Source organism: Mirounga angustirostris, unplaced genomic scaffold, assembly GCF_029215605.1.
Source record: "Mirounga angustirostris isolate CCGP_5_RB_7025 unplaced genomic scaffold, mMirAng1.0.hap1 SCAF_1, whole genome shotgun sequence".
Lineage (NCBI taxonomy): Eukaryota > Metazoa > Chordata > Mammalia > Carnivora > Phocidae > Mirounga > Mirounga angustirostris.
Genome location: NW_026991709.1, coordinates 94,649,165 through 94,668,696, shown reverse-complemented (window position 1 = coordinate 94,668,696; position 19,532 = coordinate 94,649,165). Strand labels below are relative to the sequence as shown.

The window sequence follows — 19,532 nt, the reverse complement described above, 5'->3', positions numbered from 1 at the left end:
TTCGGGTGAAGGAAGTAACTTATCAGCCAGACAACATCCCCCCAAAGTCAGCTTGGGCCCCGTTCACAAGGCCAGGCTCTGGGTATTGCCAGCCGGCATTCATCTTAAAACAGCAGAGCATAACTTTGGTATAAAAGTGGAACTTGACTTAAAAGGAAAGCAAAGCAAGTGCCCAAAGCCAATAATAATTTTAACATCAAAAGAGGTCATAGAAAATGTGGACAGAAATCCTTGTAAAGGAAGAGCAAATTAACAAATTACCTGACAGTTGACGCAAACATTTTTAAAAAGTGGAAAGAAGTGAACAAATTACATTTTGCTTTTTACATCGCTGGTCTTCCCTGCTTTTTCGCACAAATTGCATTAATTGAATAATTCAGGAAAACTTTTTTTTTCTCCGTAAAAAGCCAAAGAAAATAACTTGATAATTGAGCTCATAATAAGCTTGCAGTAATAATACTGCTCTAGTGTCCCAGCCATCTGATAGAACCACTGACGTGGACCTAAGGAGAGGGAGAGTGGGTGTGCCAATTCAGCCATGATCGTCCTGGAAGCAGTTAAAACTTTATAAGGTACAGCACAAACGAGAACAATGCCTGTTCCAACTGAAAACACTGTAGAATCTTGCCGCCGTTCATTAACCACAAGAGAGCTGGCAGAATCCCCTAAGTAAATTCTGACCTTGATTTCTCTGAGGGGCGCTCGTGCTTCTATATCTTATTTCTTCAAAATATACATCAGGCATTGGATAATCTCTTATTGACACATTTCTTTTCATTCAAAGGGAACAGCAGACTTCTCTTATTCTACTTACTAAATACCAGCTGTCAAGGGCCTGTTTAAAAATGAAAGGACTTATCACCTTGTGTAAATGACAAGATTAATAATGTCTTGGGTTTCTGAGAACTTTATTCCAGTTATAGACCATGCTAAGGGCAAGGCCAGGAGTTTGAACAAAACCGTGTTCCTTTCCAGGATGCAGAATACATACATATAAAATGTTACCCCAAAGCACACGCCCAAATCATTCTAATTATCGTGAGCGGAAAGGCAGGTCTTAAGCCTATAAAGTCAACTTACATGAATTGTGCCTTAGTGACCTGATGACAACCAATCTGGTTTCACCATGAAGAAGTATTAGGGGGAAAACTGTGTTCAAAGAGTTATTTTATACTAGCTATTGCATAAGTACCCCAAATTTGCAAACATACCATAGATGAGAACTGGCCTTGATTGAAGTAGATAGGGGGTCTATGGGTCACCTCGCCTTTGTTCAAGGTGAAGGTATAGAAATATGGAGATACGAGGGGACTTATCAAAGAATGGAGGGAAAGGTAAGAGCAGGGTGAGGCCAAAGCTAAAGCAATGTGCTACATTCACCCAGCAGAATGGTTTGTAAAGGTATCTACAAGACAGCAAAGGATAAAGGACATCAAAAATATCCAGAATAAAAAAGAAAGAAAGAAAAAAGAAAACCTCAACAAATCATCTAGATGTGTGCCTACTTAACATTCAAGACATGGGTGTTTCCAGATGTAAACTCAAAATAATTAACTGTTTTCATGCTTCCCCTGCATATTTGCTCCTCCTGAGGACCTATTCTGGAAAGAACTTTAATCATCCAGCTCTCTGCTTTTGCTCCTTCCCTGCTCTGCCTCTCAGTGCCAGCTCTTGATCCTGAAAGCCACTGGGGACAATTTCAGATGGTTAAAATGTAAAAATATTGAAGCATTGTCTGTCTCAATAAAAATTTCCAGCTAAATGCTATGCCATAGCAGTGTGGCCATGTAATATTGTACAGAAACTTTAAGGAATATGGGGGAAATAATCAGGACTTCAAGGATAAAGAAGCTTGGATATTATTATAGATCTTCTATTTTATGACTTGAATGTGATCGGAGCTTAATTTACTAGTGTCTTTGGTGTGGCCTTCTTCTACAAAGATAAATTACTATGGTTAATACAATATTTTCCAGGGGGTGGTAAAGGATATTAGCCAGGAGCTGCAGCTACTTAGAAATTATGATTTAAGCATTCACTCCAGTGTTTTGAGAATTCCTATCTCCAAAAACATCACTACAATAATTTTGAAAACATGAAGAGACCTCTAAAAAAAATAACCTTGGGTCTTTCTAGGAAGCATTAAGAAAGAAAACTGCCACAAAGCTCCCTCTGGCCTGAGGGGGGGAAAAAACCCAAAATAAAATAACTCACAGAAATCTACTGGAAAATTTAAACTCAGGAAAATCCCCTCAAATAAAATGCTTGTACAGAGGTATTAGGAAAATGTTAATCACATGGCCTTTGTTTATGAGACAAACCAGATTACATCCTTTTTCAACTTTACTTGAAAACCAAAATCCATGCTGTTCCTAAGTACTTGTCACCTCCAAAGAAATCAAATATGGGTTTATCCAGTACACGTGTTTTGACTGTCTCACTATTACCAACCTGTATTATCATCTTAGCAAGAACATTTATTCTCTCTTACAGAACTCTTCCACATCATTATAAAACTGATCCACATTGATTAAGCTTGATCTTTAACATCAGAATTTCTAAAAATATCATCTTTGCAAAAACAAACTATAATTTATACACCCCTGTTTTGTTCTGGGCCATCTTTTCCCTTCTCTATTAGACGTCATAATTATTATAATGACTAGACTACAGTTGAAAGATTCATCTGACATTCTTTCTTTCTGTAGCCCAGGACTTAAACCTGTCTTGTTATTAAAATTCTTTTTGTAAACTCGAGCTCCAACTAAGAGAGCAAAGAGAAACACTTTTTTATAATTTTTTTAGAGTGCTTCATCTGCTATTGTGTTGTGCAGGTGAGTTGATGGTTGTTCATGTTTAATAATTACTCCTGGTCCAGGGTCTCTCTTTATGGACATCAAATAATATCTCACACAATGAGAGTGTTCATTATGTGATGAGTTGTACTTATTCACCATTTGGCAGCTCTTATTCCTCATGGAAAAGAGAGCAAAAAAAAGAGACCTAGAGAATCTCTCCAGTCAGCTCTTTTATCATTGTACCTAGTCCAACATTCACATTTCAAAGCTGTCTGAAATCGTAGTCTTAATTAACTTTCAGAACTATGCATACAAGCTTATGGACGAGTATGTTTACAAAATATGCATACATTACTTGGGTATCTGTTCTCTTTTGTCTTGTCAGCTGGGCTAAGTATGATTGCATGCATATATTGTCTATCACACAAATCTGACTTTTACCTCTGACTTCCCTCTCTTGTTGTTTATGGGTGAACTTACTTGACCATGTAATGTCAATTTCACAATTATGTTATTTGATACGTACTCTGTTACCATCTTAGATTTCTGCCAGCAAAATACATAAATTTAAAATGAGTGCTTACAGAAATAATAGGTATGTGTCTAATATTGGCCTTTTATATTTTTCCTGATTAACTATTTTCCTTCACTCTTCAATTAAAATAAGTAAACATGCTGTTCAGTATGGTATGAAACCAGCATATTTTCTTCTGAAAGCAATATATTTTACAATGTGTGCCTCAAAAGTAACTGTGTTAAAATTATAAATGCCTGCCCTAGGAAGCAATCTAATTCATAGTTAGCAATAGCAAAACAGTTTTGCTTTTTTAATGCAATCAAGATTCCCAATGAGAAGAGTATATTTATTATAAAATATGAGACACATAAATATTAAATGAAAAATTGTATTGGCCACAAGCCCCATTCTTACACCATCCTTTCACTGATCCTACAACAGTTCTATCTGTCCAAGGAGACAGGTCCTATTGTCAGTAAATACGGATAGCAAATAATTATTATGATATAATTACATTATTTCATCTTACAACTGCCTTTGGAGGTCTGTCATCTCCTTTATTTTAGGAAAGATAACCTGAAAAATTCATTCACTTACAACACCTATGTATTTCCCACATCTACAAATAGTGTATGCTCAGAAAGTGTTTGTTGTTGATATGACAGTAACTCAAATGATGGACTTGGGATATTTTCTGCTCCCAATCAATAGCTAATTTAATAATGTTTTCCTTTGTCAATAATGCCTCTTGTTTTCTTACAGCAAAGGGAAAAAATAATTGATTGGTTTATTAATTTTGATATATGTTGAAGATTTTTAAATGATACCTATTTAAACCTAATTTTACAGTTTACTACCTCTTACACAGTTTAGTCAGTAAAAATTATCTGGTAGCTGGTAAAATGCCAAAGAATAACTTCATAATGATGATTGAAATAGAGTCTTAGGCCATATGACGCTAACGTTACTTAACAGCTTTCAATTGGAAACATCTAATTTAAACTTTTCTTTTTTTTGGTGGTGATTTTCACAGTAAATTTGTCAAACAACCATTTTAATATGGTCTTTGAGACATATTTTATTTAGGTAACCATTGGGTTAAAAGAAATAAGTGATGGATAACATAATTAAATTCTAACCCAAAAGTGTTTATAAAACGAAAATTAACAGGCTAAACCTTTTGTTGTTTCAGGTATTGTCATACTAAGTTACAAGATTCATAACCTAAGTTTATTGAGTGCAAAATATGCTTCATGATATTTTCATGATCTTATTTCATAGTTATTGTTATTAAAGTTAACCTCACTGCATGGGCCTCCAAAAAGCAATTTCCAGCGGTGATATTTTTAAACTTTTCACATATACAAAAAAAAGGGAGTATTTTGATTAATCTAAAAGTGTTTCTCATTTATAAACAAGCAAATCAAAATAAAATGCACAGTCAGATAAGAGCACATGTAGATCATATATGTGTGTGTGTGTGTGTATCTACCTATTTCAAGTAAAATCTATGTAATACTTCAAGTGTATCACTTCCAATTTCTGCACAAATTCATAAAGCGTTATTGAGTAGCTCAATACTTTCTATGAATGTTTCCCTATTATGATGGTAAAGAAAAAAACGTAAAGAACAACTAGCAATATATAGTACTGTTTTTAGAACATTCAATCACACTTAGAAAACTAGAGCATTTGTGAAGTTACAAAGTGAGTAAACTATCCAAAAAAGTAGCACTGAAAGAAAGTAATACTGCGAATAACTTTATTCTGCATCTTACTTATATTTGTGCATTACCTTTCACCATATCAACAAACAGGCCACAAGGGTCTACTGCAGCTCACTGTTATTTTTATTCTTCAGGCTTCACTGATACTTTAGTGCTCTCAAAGAAAGACAAAAAAATCTTTACAACATACCTGATCATTTATCTGGCATGCAACGAGGTTGTGCTGATCATAACAGCCAGCGAACCTGATGTACTTGAGCCAGCTTCCTACATCTGGTTGACTAGCATCTATGCAGAACTTCACATTGCAAAACTCATCTAAGATCTGGAAGGAAGAAGATGAGAACAATCAATTTCCATATCAGTTCATTCATTAGAATGGTTAATTACTTGAAAATATTTTATTCAAGTGTATAGTCCTCCTTTAAATCCTTTTTTAAAAAAAGTCAGGCAGCATGCATATTAATAAAGGAGGAATAATAATAAGTTACCTTAGAAGCGGCAATGTACTATTTTTTAGAAGAACAAAGCAATTGTACATTATTGCAAAAACTGGTCAATTGATTTAAAAAAATGCTTGTTTCCTTGTTATGCATGAATGAGTGCTCTTGACTTAATTTTATTCCAGGTGATTTTTACAAAAAATAATATTGAACAGCATATATTAACCTAGTATTTCTAAACTAAATAGTCAATGTTTTAGGTTCAGATAGTCTTCCCATGTAAGTGTATACTTTCACATTTTTGCCCTTTAAATTAATTCAATTAAAAAACTTTAAATATTACTAAATTCCTTTTCACTTTGCATTTCACTACCATGAAACAATTAAATCACACCCTTAGTGGAAGAAGATAATAAGATTTGTCTCATAAATGTCTCTGAGCAAACGTAAGAAAAAGAAATGAAAACAAATGATTGGTAAACACTCATGCAAAATATGGCAACCTAATGTTTTAGCTAACACATGCCAATGCATGTTTCAATTTTATGTTTAGTAACCAAAATAACAGAACTGGCTTGTGAACAAGTAAAAAATATATAATAATATTGTAATAAATTGCCATCATTATCTATGGTTGTGTATTGTTATTTTTCATGAGATTTTACATTTGGCCTATCCTGAATATTAATCATTACTTAGGACACCTTAAACAAAAATTGAAATGGGAAATGTCCATTTTTAAGGTTTTGCATACTTACACAAAGCTATTGATTGACTAGCAGCAATGTTTTAAACATCAATATTAAAAACTGCAGAACTGTTGACCTAATGGCAAATAACTAGAAAGGCTGGCAATGTTAATGTCAATCAGTTAATGCAAACTTGAGGAAGTTTCCTATCACAGACTAAATAAGACAGTCCAGAACAAAAAATAATGAATTAAATAACTCCCACAGAACCCTGCTGTATCTACACCTATGTAAAAGTAAAAACTAAACTCTTGGGTATATAGACCAAAAAGCAATCTTGCATAAAATTCAGGTAATCACCTAGTTGCAGATTCAACTCATTAACTCACCCACAAACTTCAAGAAGAAGCCCAGTGCTCTGAGGGCTCTAGTCAAGAGGCATTATGAATAAGCCTTTGGCCATGAGACAATTAAAGGGCAATAAGTAGTCCCACCATTTAAAAAAGTAAAATCAAAACAGAAGATAGGAATAATAATTGCTACACACACACACACACACACACAAATCTTTTTCAAGACCCCTCTTCACACTAACAGCAGAAAGTCCACATTAAATACCCTCTCTAGTGAGAAAGACAGATATTAACAATTTCTTATTTTTAAAATTACAAACTTTAAGTTGTTTTCTTCAATTCTCAATGCTGAGTGACTCAAATAGCAACTTGGGATTCCACCCCCCCCCCCCAAGATGTCCACAGGGAGCATAAGTAACAATAGCAATACACATTTTAAAATAGTAAAAAGTTGGGATTTTTGTTTTGTTTGTTTTTTGGCTTGTTTGGTTTCTGGTTGATCTTTTGTTATTTGTTTTCTTGACTAAAAAAAAAAGGCACTTCTACTGACACACTAGAGAAATATTTAATGAAGGAAATAGGGTGAAGTCAGTGAAATGCAACACCAGTTCCATTTCATATTTGCAGAAAGACCTGGAAAACTTGTTAATTTCAAAGTCAAGCATCATCTATCCCCTTAGCTTTCGAGCATTCCCTTTTGCGGGGGCAGGGAGTTAAGTACTGCATATACTGCACATAAAAATTCTAGGTGTAATTTTATTCCGTGTTAACATTATTGCCATTGCCACTGTCAACAGTGAAATTAATTTAAAAATAGGTTCATTTCCAAAGAATGTCTTTTTACATATATGTTACATGATTATTCAAATATTTCACCAACATATTAACTTTCTTACTCTCAATATTCTTGCCCCAAGACAAAAGCTGAACTTTCTCTAGAAACGTTTCCCCCCTTGGGTGAATTATTCACTTTTGATTTGCTAGCAGAACTGCATTTGTCTCCCAAATGTCTTAATCGTCTCGGAAATCTCGAATAAAATAAAGTAAGAACACATCTTCCGTCATTTCATCTAACACACTCCTGTGTTTTTAAAAGCTGTCAAGTTCCAAAGATAGCTTAAAAAAAAAAAATTCCCTTTAGGTAGACTTTAGAGAAAGGCCCTTTCAAAAAACCAACAGCAAAAGGAAAGAAAAAAAAAAAAAATCCCCACAATCTAGCCAAAGGGTCCGAATGTGACTTTCTGGAGAAGCAGCACACGATGTTGGACAGCAAAGCTGTTACTTGGCAAGGTGGAACTCGGCCGAAAGCAGCTCCAAAGTCGCGCGGCCGGTGCCAGGAATTCAGATTTTGGCAACCCCACCTTCTGCGTCCCTGATACCGACGGACAGACACACGGAGGGAGGGGAAGTAGGATTAGAGCGGGAGGAAAAAAGGCCGACAGCCGGCAGAGAGACCCACCGAAGGCCGGACGACCCACCCCGGAGACGCGTCCAGACCGCACCGTTCCACAGGAGGAACAAGGAAATCGCCAGTCCCAGCAACGTAGATAAGCAGCAGGGCTCCGCGAGACTGCGGGCAAGTAGGAAAAGAAGGCTGGGGGCGGGGGGCGCCCCGGAGAAGGGGTGCCAAGGCAGGAAACTGTCCGAAGTTACAAACTATGCACGCCAAGACTTTTTTTTTTTAAAGTGAGTTCTCTTACCTTAAGATTTCTATGGCCTCAACTCAGCAATAAAAGGCAATCACAGAAGAATTAAAACAAACAAAACAAAATAATCAGCAGCCCCCAGTTTTCCTGCACGAAAATCCTTTCAAACGATCCCGAACCACATTTCGGGATGTTAAAAAAAGGAAAAAAAAAAAAAAAGGAAAAAAAGAAAAGAAAGAAAAAGAAAAAAGAAAGCCTCGCGTCTCGATTTCCGAATAGGTCTCTGATAACTTTGTCCGTCTCTAGGATCTGCTCGCCAGGACCACGCGTTTCAGATTTATTGTCCGCCAACAGTGTATTTTTAAGACCAGAAATGAAGTCTCCTCTCGTCTGGGTGACCCGGGTTTGGTGTGTTTTGGCTTTTTTTTTTCCCCCTTCCTAAATGAGCTCGGAGCTATTCCTTCTGGTTCACATCACCTCCCTCTTTTCTCACTTTCTCTTGCTCTTATCAGCCCGATGTGTAATGAAAGTTATCTGAAACCCACTAAAACTTCTTCCACTTCTCTCTCCCAGTTCCAAGGGTGGGGGGGGGGGGGAACAGGCAGGAGGAGGAGGAGAGTTTGAAAAGGTGGGGGGCCTGGGGAGGCGAGGGGAGCTCTAGCCCCCTTTTAGATCCTCCGCAGCGCCTTCCCCAGTCCTAGACCCTCACGGGATCATCCCCTTTCGCAACTCCAAGCGCAGCCGCCGGGTTTCTATTTCATGAACTGTCTCTTTAAAGAGGATCTGCTCGGCCATCCAGAAAGAACCCGGGGCGAGGGAGAAAGGGAGCTATCTCCCGCCGCCCAGAGTGATCGGAAGCCAGACGGGCTCCTCTTTCAGTAAATTTTTAAAGTGACAGCAGCCTCCTCCGGCGGGAGAGGTCACAAAAAGGTCGCCAAGACCCAAGTCCTATAGGGACAGGCTGATTATGGATACACCATCCCCCTTAAACATGTAGATTTCTCTGGTAAACAACCAATGGGGAGATCTCGCCAGGCAGGATTTCTTTCCCTAGGGAAATATCCTCTGTTTCGATGTCCTGAAAGCCCAAGTGTAAGTGTGTGCGTGCGTGTGTGTGTGTGTGTGTGTGTGGTGTGGTGGAGATGGGGGATGGGAGTGATCGGGTGGAGAAGTGCTTTGGGGGGTGTGAGGGTGTGTGAACCAAGGCTGGGGGTGGGGCGCTGGAGGGGGCAAGAATGGGGTTTAGGGTAAAGAGACACTGGCTCATGCTAAATCTAGTAATTAGTTTAGAAATTCTCAGAAAACAGCAGCCTAACAGTGAAAGTTGACATGTCCATTTCCAGTTTTATGCTAAGCATCTTTTCAAATGATTATTATTGAAATTCATACTCTGTTCCCTCTATTATTATAGTTAGGTCAGCTGAAGAGCATGCTACTTTTCCAAATCATATTTTTCTTAAAGGAAGTAATTTAAAAATCTGAAACATTTTTGCATATAACCTGCCCAAATAGCGTATTAAGGGCTTGGAGAGATTGACAATTATCTGGTGAGTTTTTGCCATATTCTGTGATACGTTAATTAAAACCCCGTGGAAGTCCAAAAGTAGAATTAAGCAGTTTGACAACTCAGGTTATTTTTAAACTTTTAACATTATAAATGCTGCTTTGGGGGATCAGTACTGTACGGTGATTAATAACTTTCTAATATATATGGTCAATTTTTATCAAAACATTTCAGAAACAGCACTGGAAGATAGAATATAGGGAATGCGTGACAAAATAAGAATCTACGGATTTACCTATAGCCAACCTTGGAAAATTTAGTAAAACCCACCGGTTAAATGGAAATAAATGCTTTTTATCACAAAACTCCATTCATAAAAACAAATGAACAAATCCAACTTCTCAGCTCAACAATGGAAAGTTAAGCAAAGTAAGCAAGTCGAGGGACCCTCGCGGGGGAGGGGTGAAGGGAAAGTCTCTGGAAAGCGCGCTTATGTTAAACTTTATCAGCAAACGGGGACAACGCCAAGTCCCCTTTTTGTTTTCTCCAAGTGCAAACAGACGTGTAAATCTAGTAGATGTATATTTCCCCCAAAATGCTGATTTAAAAACAAAAATAGTAACAAAAGGGAGGGATGTGGGGGAGAGAAAATGACAAGAGGTGGTGACTAATTCGTTTCGGTGGCCTGTTATCTGTGACATTGAACTGTTATTTCAGATAATGGCCATTGTTTGAGGGAAAATCGCACAGCAGTGGTAGGTAGGACAGGAAAAATCCTTTGTAAATAACCTAAAACCCGGTCAGATATTCCCATAGAGTTCGGCGCTTGAGAACCTTTAAGAGCCCCCGGTTTGCTGCCATTGATTTCCTGCCCTTCCTCAACTTGCCCATTGTCGGAGCCCTTTTTTTTTTTTTTTAATTTAGCCATAAATTGGACCGGCTCGAGCTATGAGCTGTTCTATTTTCTTCCTGTCAGGATGAGGGATTTGTTTTATGATGCATTGTGTATTAAATACAAGTAATCTGGGGAACCGATTGCTTCAGACAGTGCGGCCTGATCAGGGGGTCTGGGAGCTCAGCGCCCCAATCCCCCGCCCCAGCCCCGCGGCCCCCGCCTCCTTGCCCTTTACAAAGCGGCTCTGAAAAGGAGGAAACGTCGGTGGATAAACAAAAGGTCGGGTAGAATCAGTGGCAGGTCCTGGCTAAATTAGGATTTCGTGGAAAGGGCCTCCGAGTTTCTTTTCCCTTATATTGGGTTCGGGTGGGGGAGGTGGGGCGACTTTCAAGGTCCGGGTACTTGCAGATGCTGCAGGAGGCCGGTAGATGGCGTTGCGCCCCGAATTAAGGCGCTGGGGCGGCGGCGGCGGCGGCGGCGGCTTCGGCTTCGGCTTCGGCTTCAACCGCCCAGGTGAACCGGCTGCCGCCCGCCGGGCGCGGGCTCTGGGCTTTGCCTTGCGCTTAGCGCGTGGGCCGGTCCGCGTTTCCCGAGCTTCTGGCCGAGTGCACCCCGCAGTCCAGACAACGCAGACACCCGCCTGAGCTAGGACTAGTTCTACGTAGGACATTCTCTTCTCCAAACAGGGCCAAAAGAGTTAACTCCTTCTCTCTGAAACCTTGGAAGATTTATCTAGAGAGATGGGGGATTATTTAGCCTCATTATTATTTTATTAATATCATCATCATCAGTCTTGCTCTCTACTGAATAACTTGTGAGAGAGACCAAAGGAAATCATCAGAAGGACCTGGGCAAACACTAAATATTAATCTCTCCCCCTCGCTCCCGCTCTCCACTCCCCCTCCCCCGCTCTCTCCCACCACGCCCCCTCTCTTGTTTGATTATATAATAACTTCGTGTAAAGACAGAGTCACCCCGCTTTTTTCCCGACGACACAGCTGGAAGTTTAAAAGTAAGGTCCTGAAATCCCCGGGTAGTGAGATGGGCCTCTCATGCAAGGAGCCTCTTGCTATTTCAATAACCCTTTAGGAGAAGACCCTGACCCACCTTCTCCCATTAGAAGTGGATAGAAGAGAAGACAGAGGGCTGGAGGAAAAGGTGGTTGGCGGGGGGGGGGGGGGGGGGGGGCTTGTTTTTTCTCCCTGGCTAACTTGCTTTCCATCAGGAGGTTTCTAAAACAATAAATAACTACAAGGAGCCAAATACCACCACCAATTCCCTTTATTTCTTGGGATTTCTGGTGAAATCTGTTTACAGTAGTTCCCAGTTACAAATTAATCTGCAAAAGCCGCTGTCTGCTCAGCAGTAATCAGTAACATGCATGTTCTGCAGTGTTTAGCGCTGCCCTTGAAATGGGCTATTAAAAATAATGGTTTTACTATAATCTCAAACCAACTTTAATTTGCAAACATGTATCAGGACAAATGATCTAAATATTAAAGGGGATGGAATGGAAGAACATACTACAACAAATGTATAGCTCTGGGGAAAGCAGAAAATAGAGTGATTCATCAGCAATGTTTAAAAAGAGAATCCATACTTTTAAAACATTTTTTCCAGAAGGAGTTAAAATATTGTTTTCTCTGTCTCATTCTGTTAATTGTTGTTTACCAGGAAAAAGGCATTGGAAAATATGAGGTTCGAGTGTGAGTTGATAGATTTTCTGGGAGCTGTAAAGATCCCCCTTTGGCTGATGGCAGGGCTGAGGTGGGAGAGGTTAATGTGTTTTCTTCCTGGTTTGAAAAGGGCATAAACCCTCCTCAGGCCCCTTCCTTCCTCCCCCATCTGCGTGGATTGCAGAATCTTTAAAAGGCTCAAAGATTTCCAATAAGGCCACTGGCTCTGCCTTCATTGTGTAACTGTTTATTTAAAATAAGTCAATATATTAGTTAAAGCAGTAAGAAGTTAGTGCTCTAGTATTCAAGTGATTCCCACAAGACTGTAAGCTGATGCCTCTTTTAAGCCTTAAACTTCATGGTTGTCCCAGAAGTAAAAGTTCTGCTAATGGAGACCCTATGGGCATGGTACATTCCAGCACATCATTAAAGGAAAGAAAAGCAATCCAGCCAAAGCCAGATGAAATGACTGCACTGTCCACTTTTAATAGGCTTCCTGTGGACAAACAGCCCTGTAACACTCTGCAGAGGACAATATTTAAAAACAAGACAACTTGCTGGCAGTTTTCAATACCATAAAGTTAATAAAGTATGTTCCCATTCACCCTGACATTATGTTTTTAGTTTATAGAGGAAGGCACTTTATAACCTCAGCCTAAGTAGAATTCCCTTAATTCTGCAGCTCTTGGTTTCTTGAGGTGGCTAAATATACACTGAAGTTCAAGCCTGACATTTTTGTTTTAACACTGTTTGGGGTTTTGTTTTGTTTTGTTTTGTTTTGTTTTTTGTAGCTTTTCAAGAACGTACAAGTGCATTTTTACATTTCTCAAGTGCAGTTTCATTCATGGAGATCCTGTTAAATCTTGTTTCATACAGTTCACATCAAGAAGCATGAAATAATCTGAGAAATTGACATTTGGCCGAACAATAACTGCTTGTTAATTAAATTAGCTTCATGTATAGATATTGATGTGTGTTTAAAAAGTAAATCGATGCTTCCTTTTCCACATCAGAATAGGATTTTGTAAAATATAACTTAACCGAGACAAAGATGAGAAAAATTATATATGTCTTTGGGATTCAAGAGACTCCCCACTGATTCTCATATAAATATTTTTCCCTATACAGAAACTCCAATTTGTCTCTCCTCTTTCTTTCCCTCCAAATTCTTGACCACCTACAAGTTCTTCTCCCAAATCCTTTTACTTAAACATAAGCCTTGTAATGAAGCATAACATCTAGCAAGAGAAACTAGATCAGAAAGCCATGGAATCAAAGGTAATTGTTTAATTTTAGTTTATATGTTTTAATCAGGGGGGTATTTCACAGGATGGGCTCCCTAATTCTGAAGGTGAATTCTGTGGTGCTGGGTAGGTAGACCCCAACAAAACAGTCCAGCACAATAAATTTACAAACAAAAAGGGCCCTGAATGTCTATAGTCACCAACATAGATCATCACTGCTCAGGAAAGATATTTCTGGTCTCTCTTGATGGACTTTTTTTTTTTAATCTACGGGTTTGGGGGAGGAAACTGTTGGGAAAAAAAAAAAAGAAAAAAGGAAATTAAAGGTAAAAAAAATGTAAATAAAAAATTTCCCTTGGTCTGGAAATGGGCCCTACTGAAAGCATGTTAATCTCCACCTCAGTAATTTGGTTCTCCAGGAGAAGACAGAAGCCCTGCTGCTGTGCCCTGCACTTCATAAATCACATCTTTATGTGGACAAGGTCAGGGCACCTAACAGCTCAGACATGGGCCTTTGCAGTGGCTCGAGGATTCAGGCATGTTTACTCTCCCGCTTGGCTCTCCGAGGAGTAGTCCAGCACGCTTCTAATTACTTTTGATTATTTTCATTTGCTGGGGTCAGTCTGGCTTGCCAGGACTGCTGGAGGGTTGATTTCCTACAAATCTTGATGTCTTTGTAGGACGGCACTGTGTGCGTTCAGAATTAGCACCCCGTTATTGTCCCTACAGCATGGGATCCTTCATAACAGATACCGTGATGCAAAAGTTTCCCCAGTGAACCATTACCTGCTTCCTATTTTATTAATTAACCACACAAGCATAATCACCTATCTGATCTTTAAAAAAAAAAAAAATGCAGATGACTTGCTTACCAGTTGAGTATTTTATAGTATATTTGGCCAGAATGAAAGTGAATTTCTTTTTTCTTTTTTCTTTTTTTTTGCTTTGACTTTAAATATATTTAGTAATGACTAGCAGCTCTTTGGAAACTAAGATGAAATACTTTGCTGAGACAACAGCTCTAGTGAATAAATTATTATACTCAAAGATTTATTTTCTAAACTCCAATTAAGACTGCCATATTTAAAATATTTTTTGTTGGACTATTTTGATGTATTTCAGGTCTAAGTTATTACACTGAGTGGTTATTTTGTGTGTAAAGCACAACAACAACAAAAAATTTATACCAAGTTTAAACGAAAACACTGACATAAAATAAAAACTTTAATAAAATATCTTTTAGTAAAATTTTGGTAGAGAAAAAGGGACAAAATACCATTATTTTTCTCTTCCTTATCCACCAAAAGTAGAAATGTTTAATGATCTGATGTGTATGCCTTGAAAGATGACTTAAAAAATGATGAACAAATAAATATTCACAAAAACTGAAAAATATATATTCACCAAAAAACATATAACACATCTATCTGGTTGTTAGGGTAATAAGCATTGTAGATTACTGAGCAAAAATTACTATTATATTTTCTTTTTATAGACGGTAACTTGGATCATGATTATAATTAGTCTCAAAAAGCCAAATCCCTCATTCTTCCTAACTTTAGCTCAAAGAATTAAATGTTCTTAGAATTAACCTCAACTCTTTTAGGAATTAATTTTATTTATTTTATTAATTTTAATTAATTCAATCTTTCAAAACACTGTTTAGCACATTATACAATAACTCTAGGGTCAGCTTATCCCCTGAGGCTATAAAAACACCATTTCAGAGTGCTTTTAGATTCATAATTTTGTGGGGAAAGTGAGTTGGAAGACCTTTGTCTACTCCTCTCTCCACTCCTAGCTATCTATGTGCCTGTGGGTAAGTCACTTAACCTTTGAGTTGGTTTCCATGAAAGTTTCATATTGTCAGCCCAACAGGAGTGTTGGGAAAATAAACTGGGTAATAGGAGTGTGAACTGCTCTGAGTTCATGGGAACAGGTCAAAATACTGTAAGTTTCACAGTATTGGTGTTGCTATACTTTCAGTGAGGAAGATGATTTAGTCTATATTCTGAAGAATAGCAAAATATAAGTATTTTTCTATCCTCTTTCTTCCATACCAATGTCAGTTGCCCTAATCCTTACCCTGACCTATGGAAGAGAAGAATTTGAAGAAAAATGTTTTTGCTCTCTCAAGCTGTGGTACCCCTGAAGATGTCTGTCTCTGTCTAGCTTGCAGCTGAGTTCGTTCTGTCCCCCCTCCCCGCCACTGTGTTATCTGCCTATCAGTAAGAGAGAGAGCTCTGAGGCAGAGGGAAAATGCCATTGAGATTCAAGATCCCTGAAGACCAGGTTAGGCAGCCATACATACACATACACACACCCAAACACACACACATTCAGATTAGTTTCAGGTCAATATTTATTACCAAGGCCAGGAAATTTATTCTCTGCCATGTCCTCTGGTGGACTTTAAGTGCCAGAATAGGAGAGATTGGGTCTATTGCCCAGAGCCTAACTCAACACTGGGCATATAGAAGGTATTCAGTGGATGGTTGTTGGAAAAATGTATCAGGACCTTCCTTGATTTTCATTCCCACCTAGCATGGATGCCTGGCTTGAATGCCTGTTACCTCTTGTCTGAATTATTGCAATGACCTCCTAACAGATCTTCTGACCACAGCTTGCCTTCCCACCAGTTTATGCTCAACACTGTTCATCTTCCCAAGTATCAGCTGTCAGTCACTCCCCTGTTTAAAATTCTTCAATGGGTTTCAGTTGTCTAATGTTTCAGTATAAACTCATTCCATTTTTTGAAAATTAAATGAAGCCATATATGTAAATCACTTAGAATCATGGCCTAACATATGGTCAATAAAAATAGTTATTATTATTATTGATACTACTGAAATAATTGTTATCATTAATATTATCATTCCTCAGCCTATAAGTCATTTTGCCTTGATTTTCTTGGATGAAATCTTATCTGCCCTTCAAAGATTCCCCTCCTTTTTATGCCCTGTGATTCCTACCAGCCAAGTTTGACCTTTTCATCATTCACCACAAATCATCTGCGCTTCCCTCCTGGTTTATAGGCCAGTTCTATCTTACCTTACAGTAGTATCTCTACTGCTCTTCAGTGTTCATTATTAAAATCATCAAAAATCCTCCTATGAAGGGTCATTGTAAGATTCCTCAAGATGCAAACAAGTTTTATTCACACTGACATCTTCAGCAGCATCTCTTCATAATGGGCTGAAACCACCTCTGAACTTCCCTTGCGAGAGTGAATTAATTATGGCCAGATGTATGAGGGATTGCTACATTTAATATCCAAGATAACTGGACTATTTAACATTGTTCCCCATGGGAATCAACTGATGAACTAATAAGTCTCTTTTAGGGCATTTAGAGATAGAAATTCCTGCCACTGCTATTTCCCAGAAGCAGCACTTCATTGCTCCCCATCACTCAAATGTCTGTTTCTGTACCATCTGCCCTTTACCTGAGTGCCAACCCTGGACAACATCTGGGACTCTTTCCTTTCCCTTATCCCCAGTAAGCAGTCATTGGCTTGGTCAATCTGTTCAGTTGTTTCTATGGGCCCTTCCCCTTCCTACTGGCACTGGTCTGCTGGAAGCCCTTGTCATTGCAGACCTGAATTTTGTGACATCTTTATACCAAAAATTTGCCTTCCTGAAATAACAAAGTTATAACAATGTTTTGTTTTGCCTTAAAAAAGAAAGATAAAAAAACAAAGAAAAAACACACTAATAAAGATTCCAATGGATCCTAATCTGCTAGAAAATAAAGCCCCTAATCCCAAATACAATCTCCTTTCTAATTTGATGTCACATTTATCTTTCTAGGCCCATTTCCGGATTCTTCCCTCTAAACAAATCTTCAGCTCTGGTTAAAGCCAGGGATGTGAGGGGCGCCTGGGTGGCTCAGTTGGTTAAGCGACTGCCTTCGGCTCAGGTCATGATCCTGGAGTCCCGGGATCGAGTCCCGCATCGAGTCCCGCATCGAGTCCCGCATCGAGTCCCGCATCGGGCTCCCTGCTCGGCAGGGAGTCTGCTTCTCCCTCTGACCCTCCCCCCTCTCATGTGCTCTCTCTCATTCTCTCTCTTTCAAATAAATAAATAAAATCTTTAAAAAAAAAAAAAAGCTAGGGATGTGAGCAGAAGCATTTGATCCTTTAACTGTGTTCATGTGGGCCCTTCACATTTCTTTGATAGTCACAGCATTCAGGAGATGAAACAATAGAAATAATAGTTCTATTTGTCAAGCTCATACACAGCCCTCCAGGCACCCTTCCTTGAAATTCTTACAGTACTCATTATTAAAATCATTCACTAGCCAGTCATCATATTTAGGGTCATTTGGAATATTTCTGTTAGCTGCCAATCTACCTATAGGCTGTTTAATGGCAAGAAACACCCTACACACCAGCATTTTCTAATCAGTGACTGGTTAACAGGTATTCTCTGGAAATGTGTTCTGTGGTTAAATAAGGTGATAACTCCCATTGGGGCTTCACAATGAACATCAACATGGTAAATGCTCTAAGACTCTAAAAGCCTCAGTAAAGAAACCTTTTGACTTGTTTAATGGGGCATCAACAAAAATATTTAAACATGAGTGAAAGCCCCTTGCCCCTTCCACTGGGACATGTAAGGGAAACAATTTTATGTTACTTTGCATCCGTTTCAGCAAAACATATAAGTATTCTTCTAAATATTTTTTCTGTTGACTTTTTTAAACTCTTGATCAAAAATGTTACTACAAAATAGTAATAGATGAATAGAGACAAAAATCAAGCCTCAACTTTTCATCCAAACTGAAAGCATTTGAAATGTCTATCAAGCTCACACGACAAGTAGGTTATCAGTAAACTCTAGCCAATTGATCCTCGCCCTGTGAACTGCTCTAATTATATTTGAGAGTATGGTATGAGAACCTTCCACAGGAATGTGTATAATCTCATTTTGAAATCAACCCACTCTTTCCTATCCTCTTCCATTACAAGCTCTCCTAAAGCATAGATTTTACCATGGGCATATTTACACACAATGTTTTACATTATTTAGGCTTTTCTTAATAAGATTTGGCATTATCTAGATCTGCACTTCCCCAGGAGAAAAAAAAAAGGCAGCAAGTCAATCTCAGTCTAAGGATGCCTGAATTAAATGTTTAAGAATTTGCCTTTTTTCCAGTTTTTGATATTAGATTCATGTGTTGTGCCTGCTGATGGCTGCCTAACCACTAAACTAAGTGGACATTAAATCAGATGGCATACAAAATTACAGGAATTTGATCTTTAGATAAACCACAAACCTTGATGAACTAACGTTGTTCCAGATGAATTAACTCATCATCCTGAGGAACAGAACATTTCACAGGAGCGACCACACAATCTTTTCTGTAAAGAACACTAATGACTATGATTAATTTGTGATCATTGGAAACGCTTGCTTCTAACTGGAAAGGCAAACACTAAACAAAAGGAGTTCTGGCCCCAGAATTAACACTCCACTCCAAAGCTTTGATAGTACATGCTGGTTACAATGTGTCTGTTACAGAATTATTAAGAAACAATCAATAGGTTAAGTTCTTATCAATGATTTAGTGAAAGATTTATCCTTTCTCTATGTTGGAAATTCTAAAATTCCATTTTATTACATCAATGACCACAGCCAGACACTTTAACAATAAAAAAAAAATTAGAAGAGCCAGGAAAGTGTGTTAGGCTTGCAATTCATTGAATGGGTGTCACATCTCTTTTGAAACATATCAAAGGTAAAACGTCAAAATATTCCAACAGTTGGTTAAAGTACCAATAAAATCTCAGTATCATTGTGACTATATAGACATTGATTTCATCCATGGTTTTAAAAATATCTTCTGTAAATTTTGTTGAGTCAATTCTTCAGCTTCAACTAAAATCCTAATATAGCCTGTCTATAAACTCCAGAATTAAGTACCGGTCAACTTCCAAGATGCAGATTCTCAAAGGTATTTGTGCTTTGGTATGTAGTTCTTGGCCAGAAAACAAATCCAGGCTTGCTAATGCAATGCCCTACAACTAGAATGGAGAATG

The 19,532-nt window shown here is 38.3% G+C and overlaps 1 protein-coding gene across 12 annotated transcripts in view; it reads right to left on the bottom strand.

Moving 5' to 3' along the window:
- The window catches only part of MECOM (MDS1 and EVI1 complex locus), a 541,263-nt gene that overhangs the window by 55,561 nt on the left and 466,170 nt on the right, over positions 1-19,532 (bottom strand). For 8 of the 12 annotated variants that reach the window (XM_045903421.3, XM_064585679.1, XM_054504331.2 and 5 more), the window contains one exon: positions 5,233-5,367. In XM_045903421.3, coding sequence (XP_045759377.1) covers positions 5,233-5,367 — 135 coding nt within the window. Of the gene's footprint in view, positions 1-5,232; positions 5,368-6,563; positions 6,838-7,986; positions 8,161-8,227; positions 9,127-19,532 lie in introns of those variants that run through there. The other 4 variants (XM_045903422.3, XM_045903425.3, XM_045903426.3 and 1 more) reach the window with 4 other exon arrangements.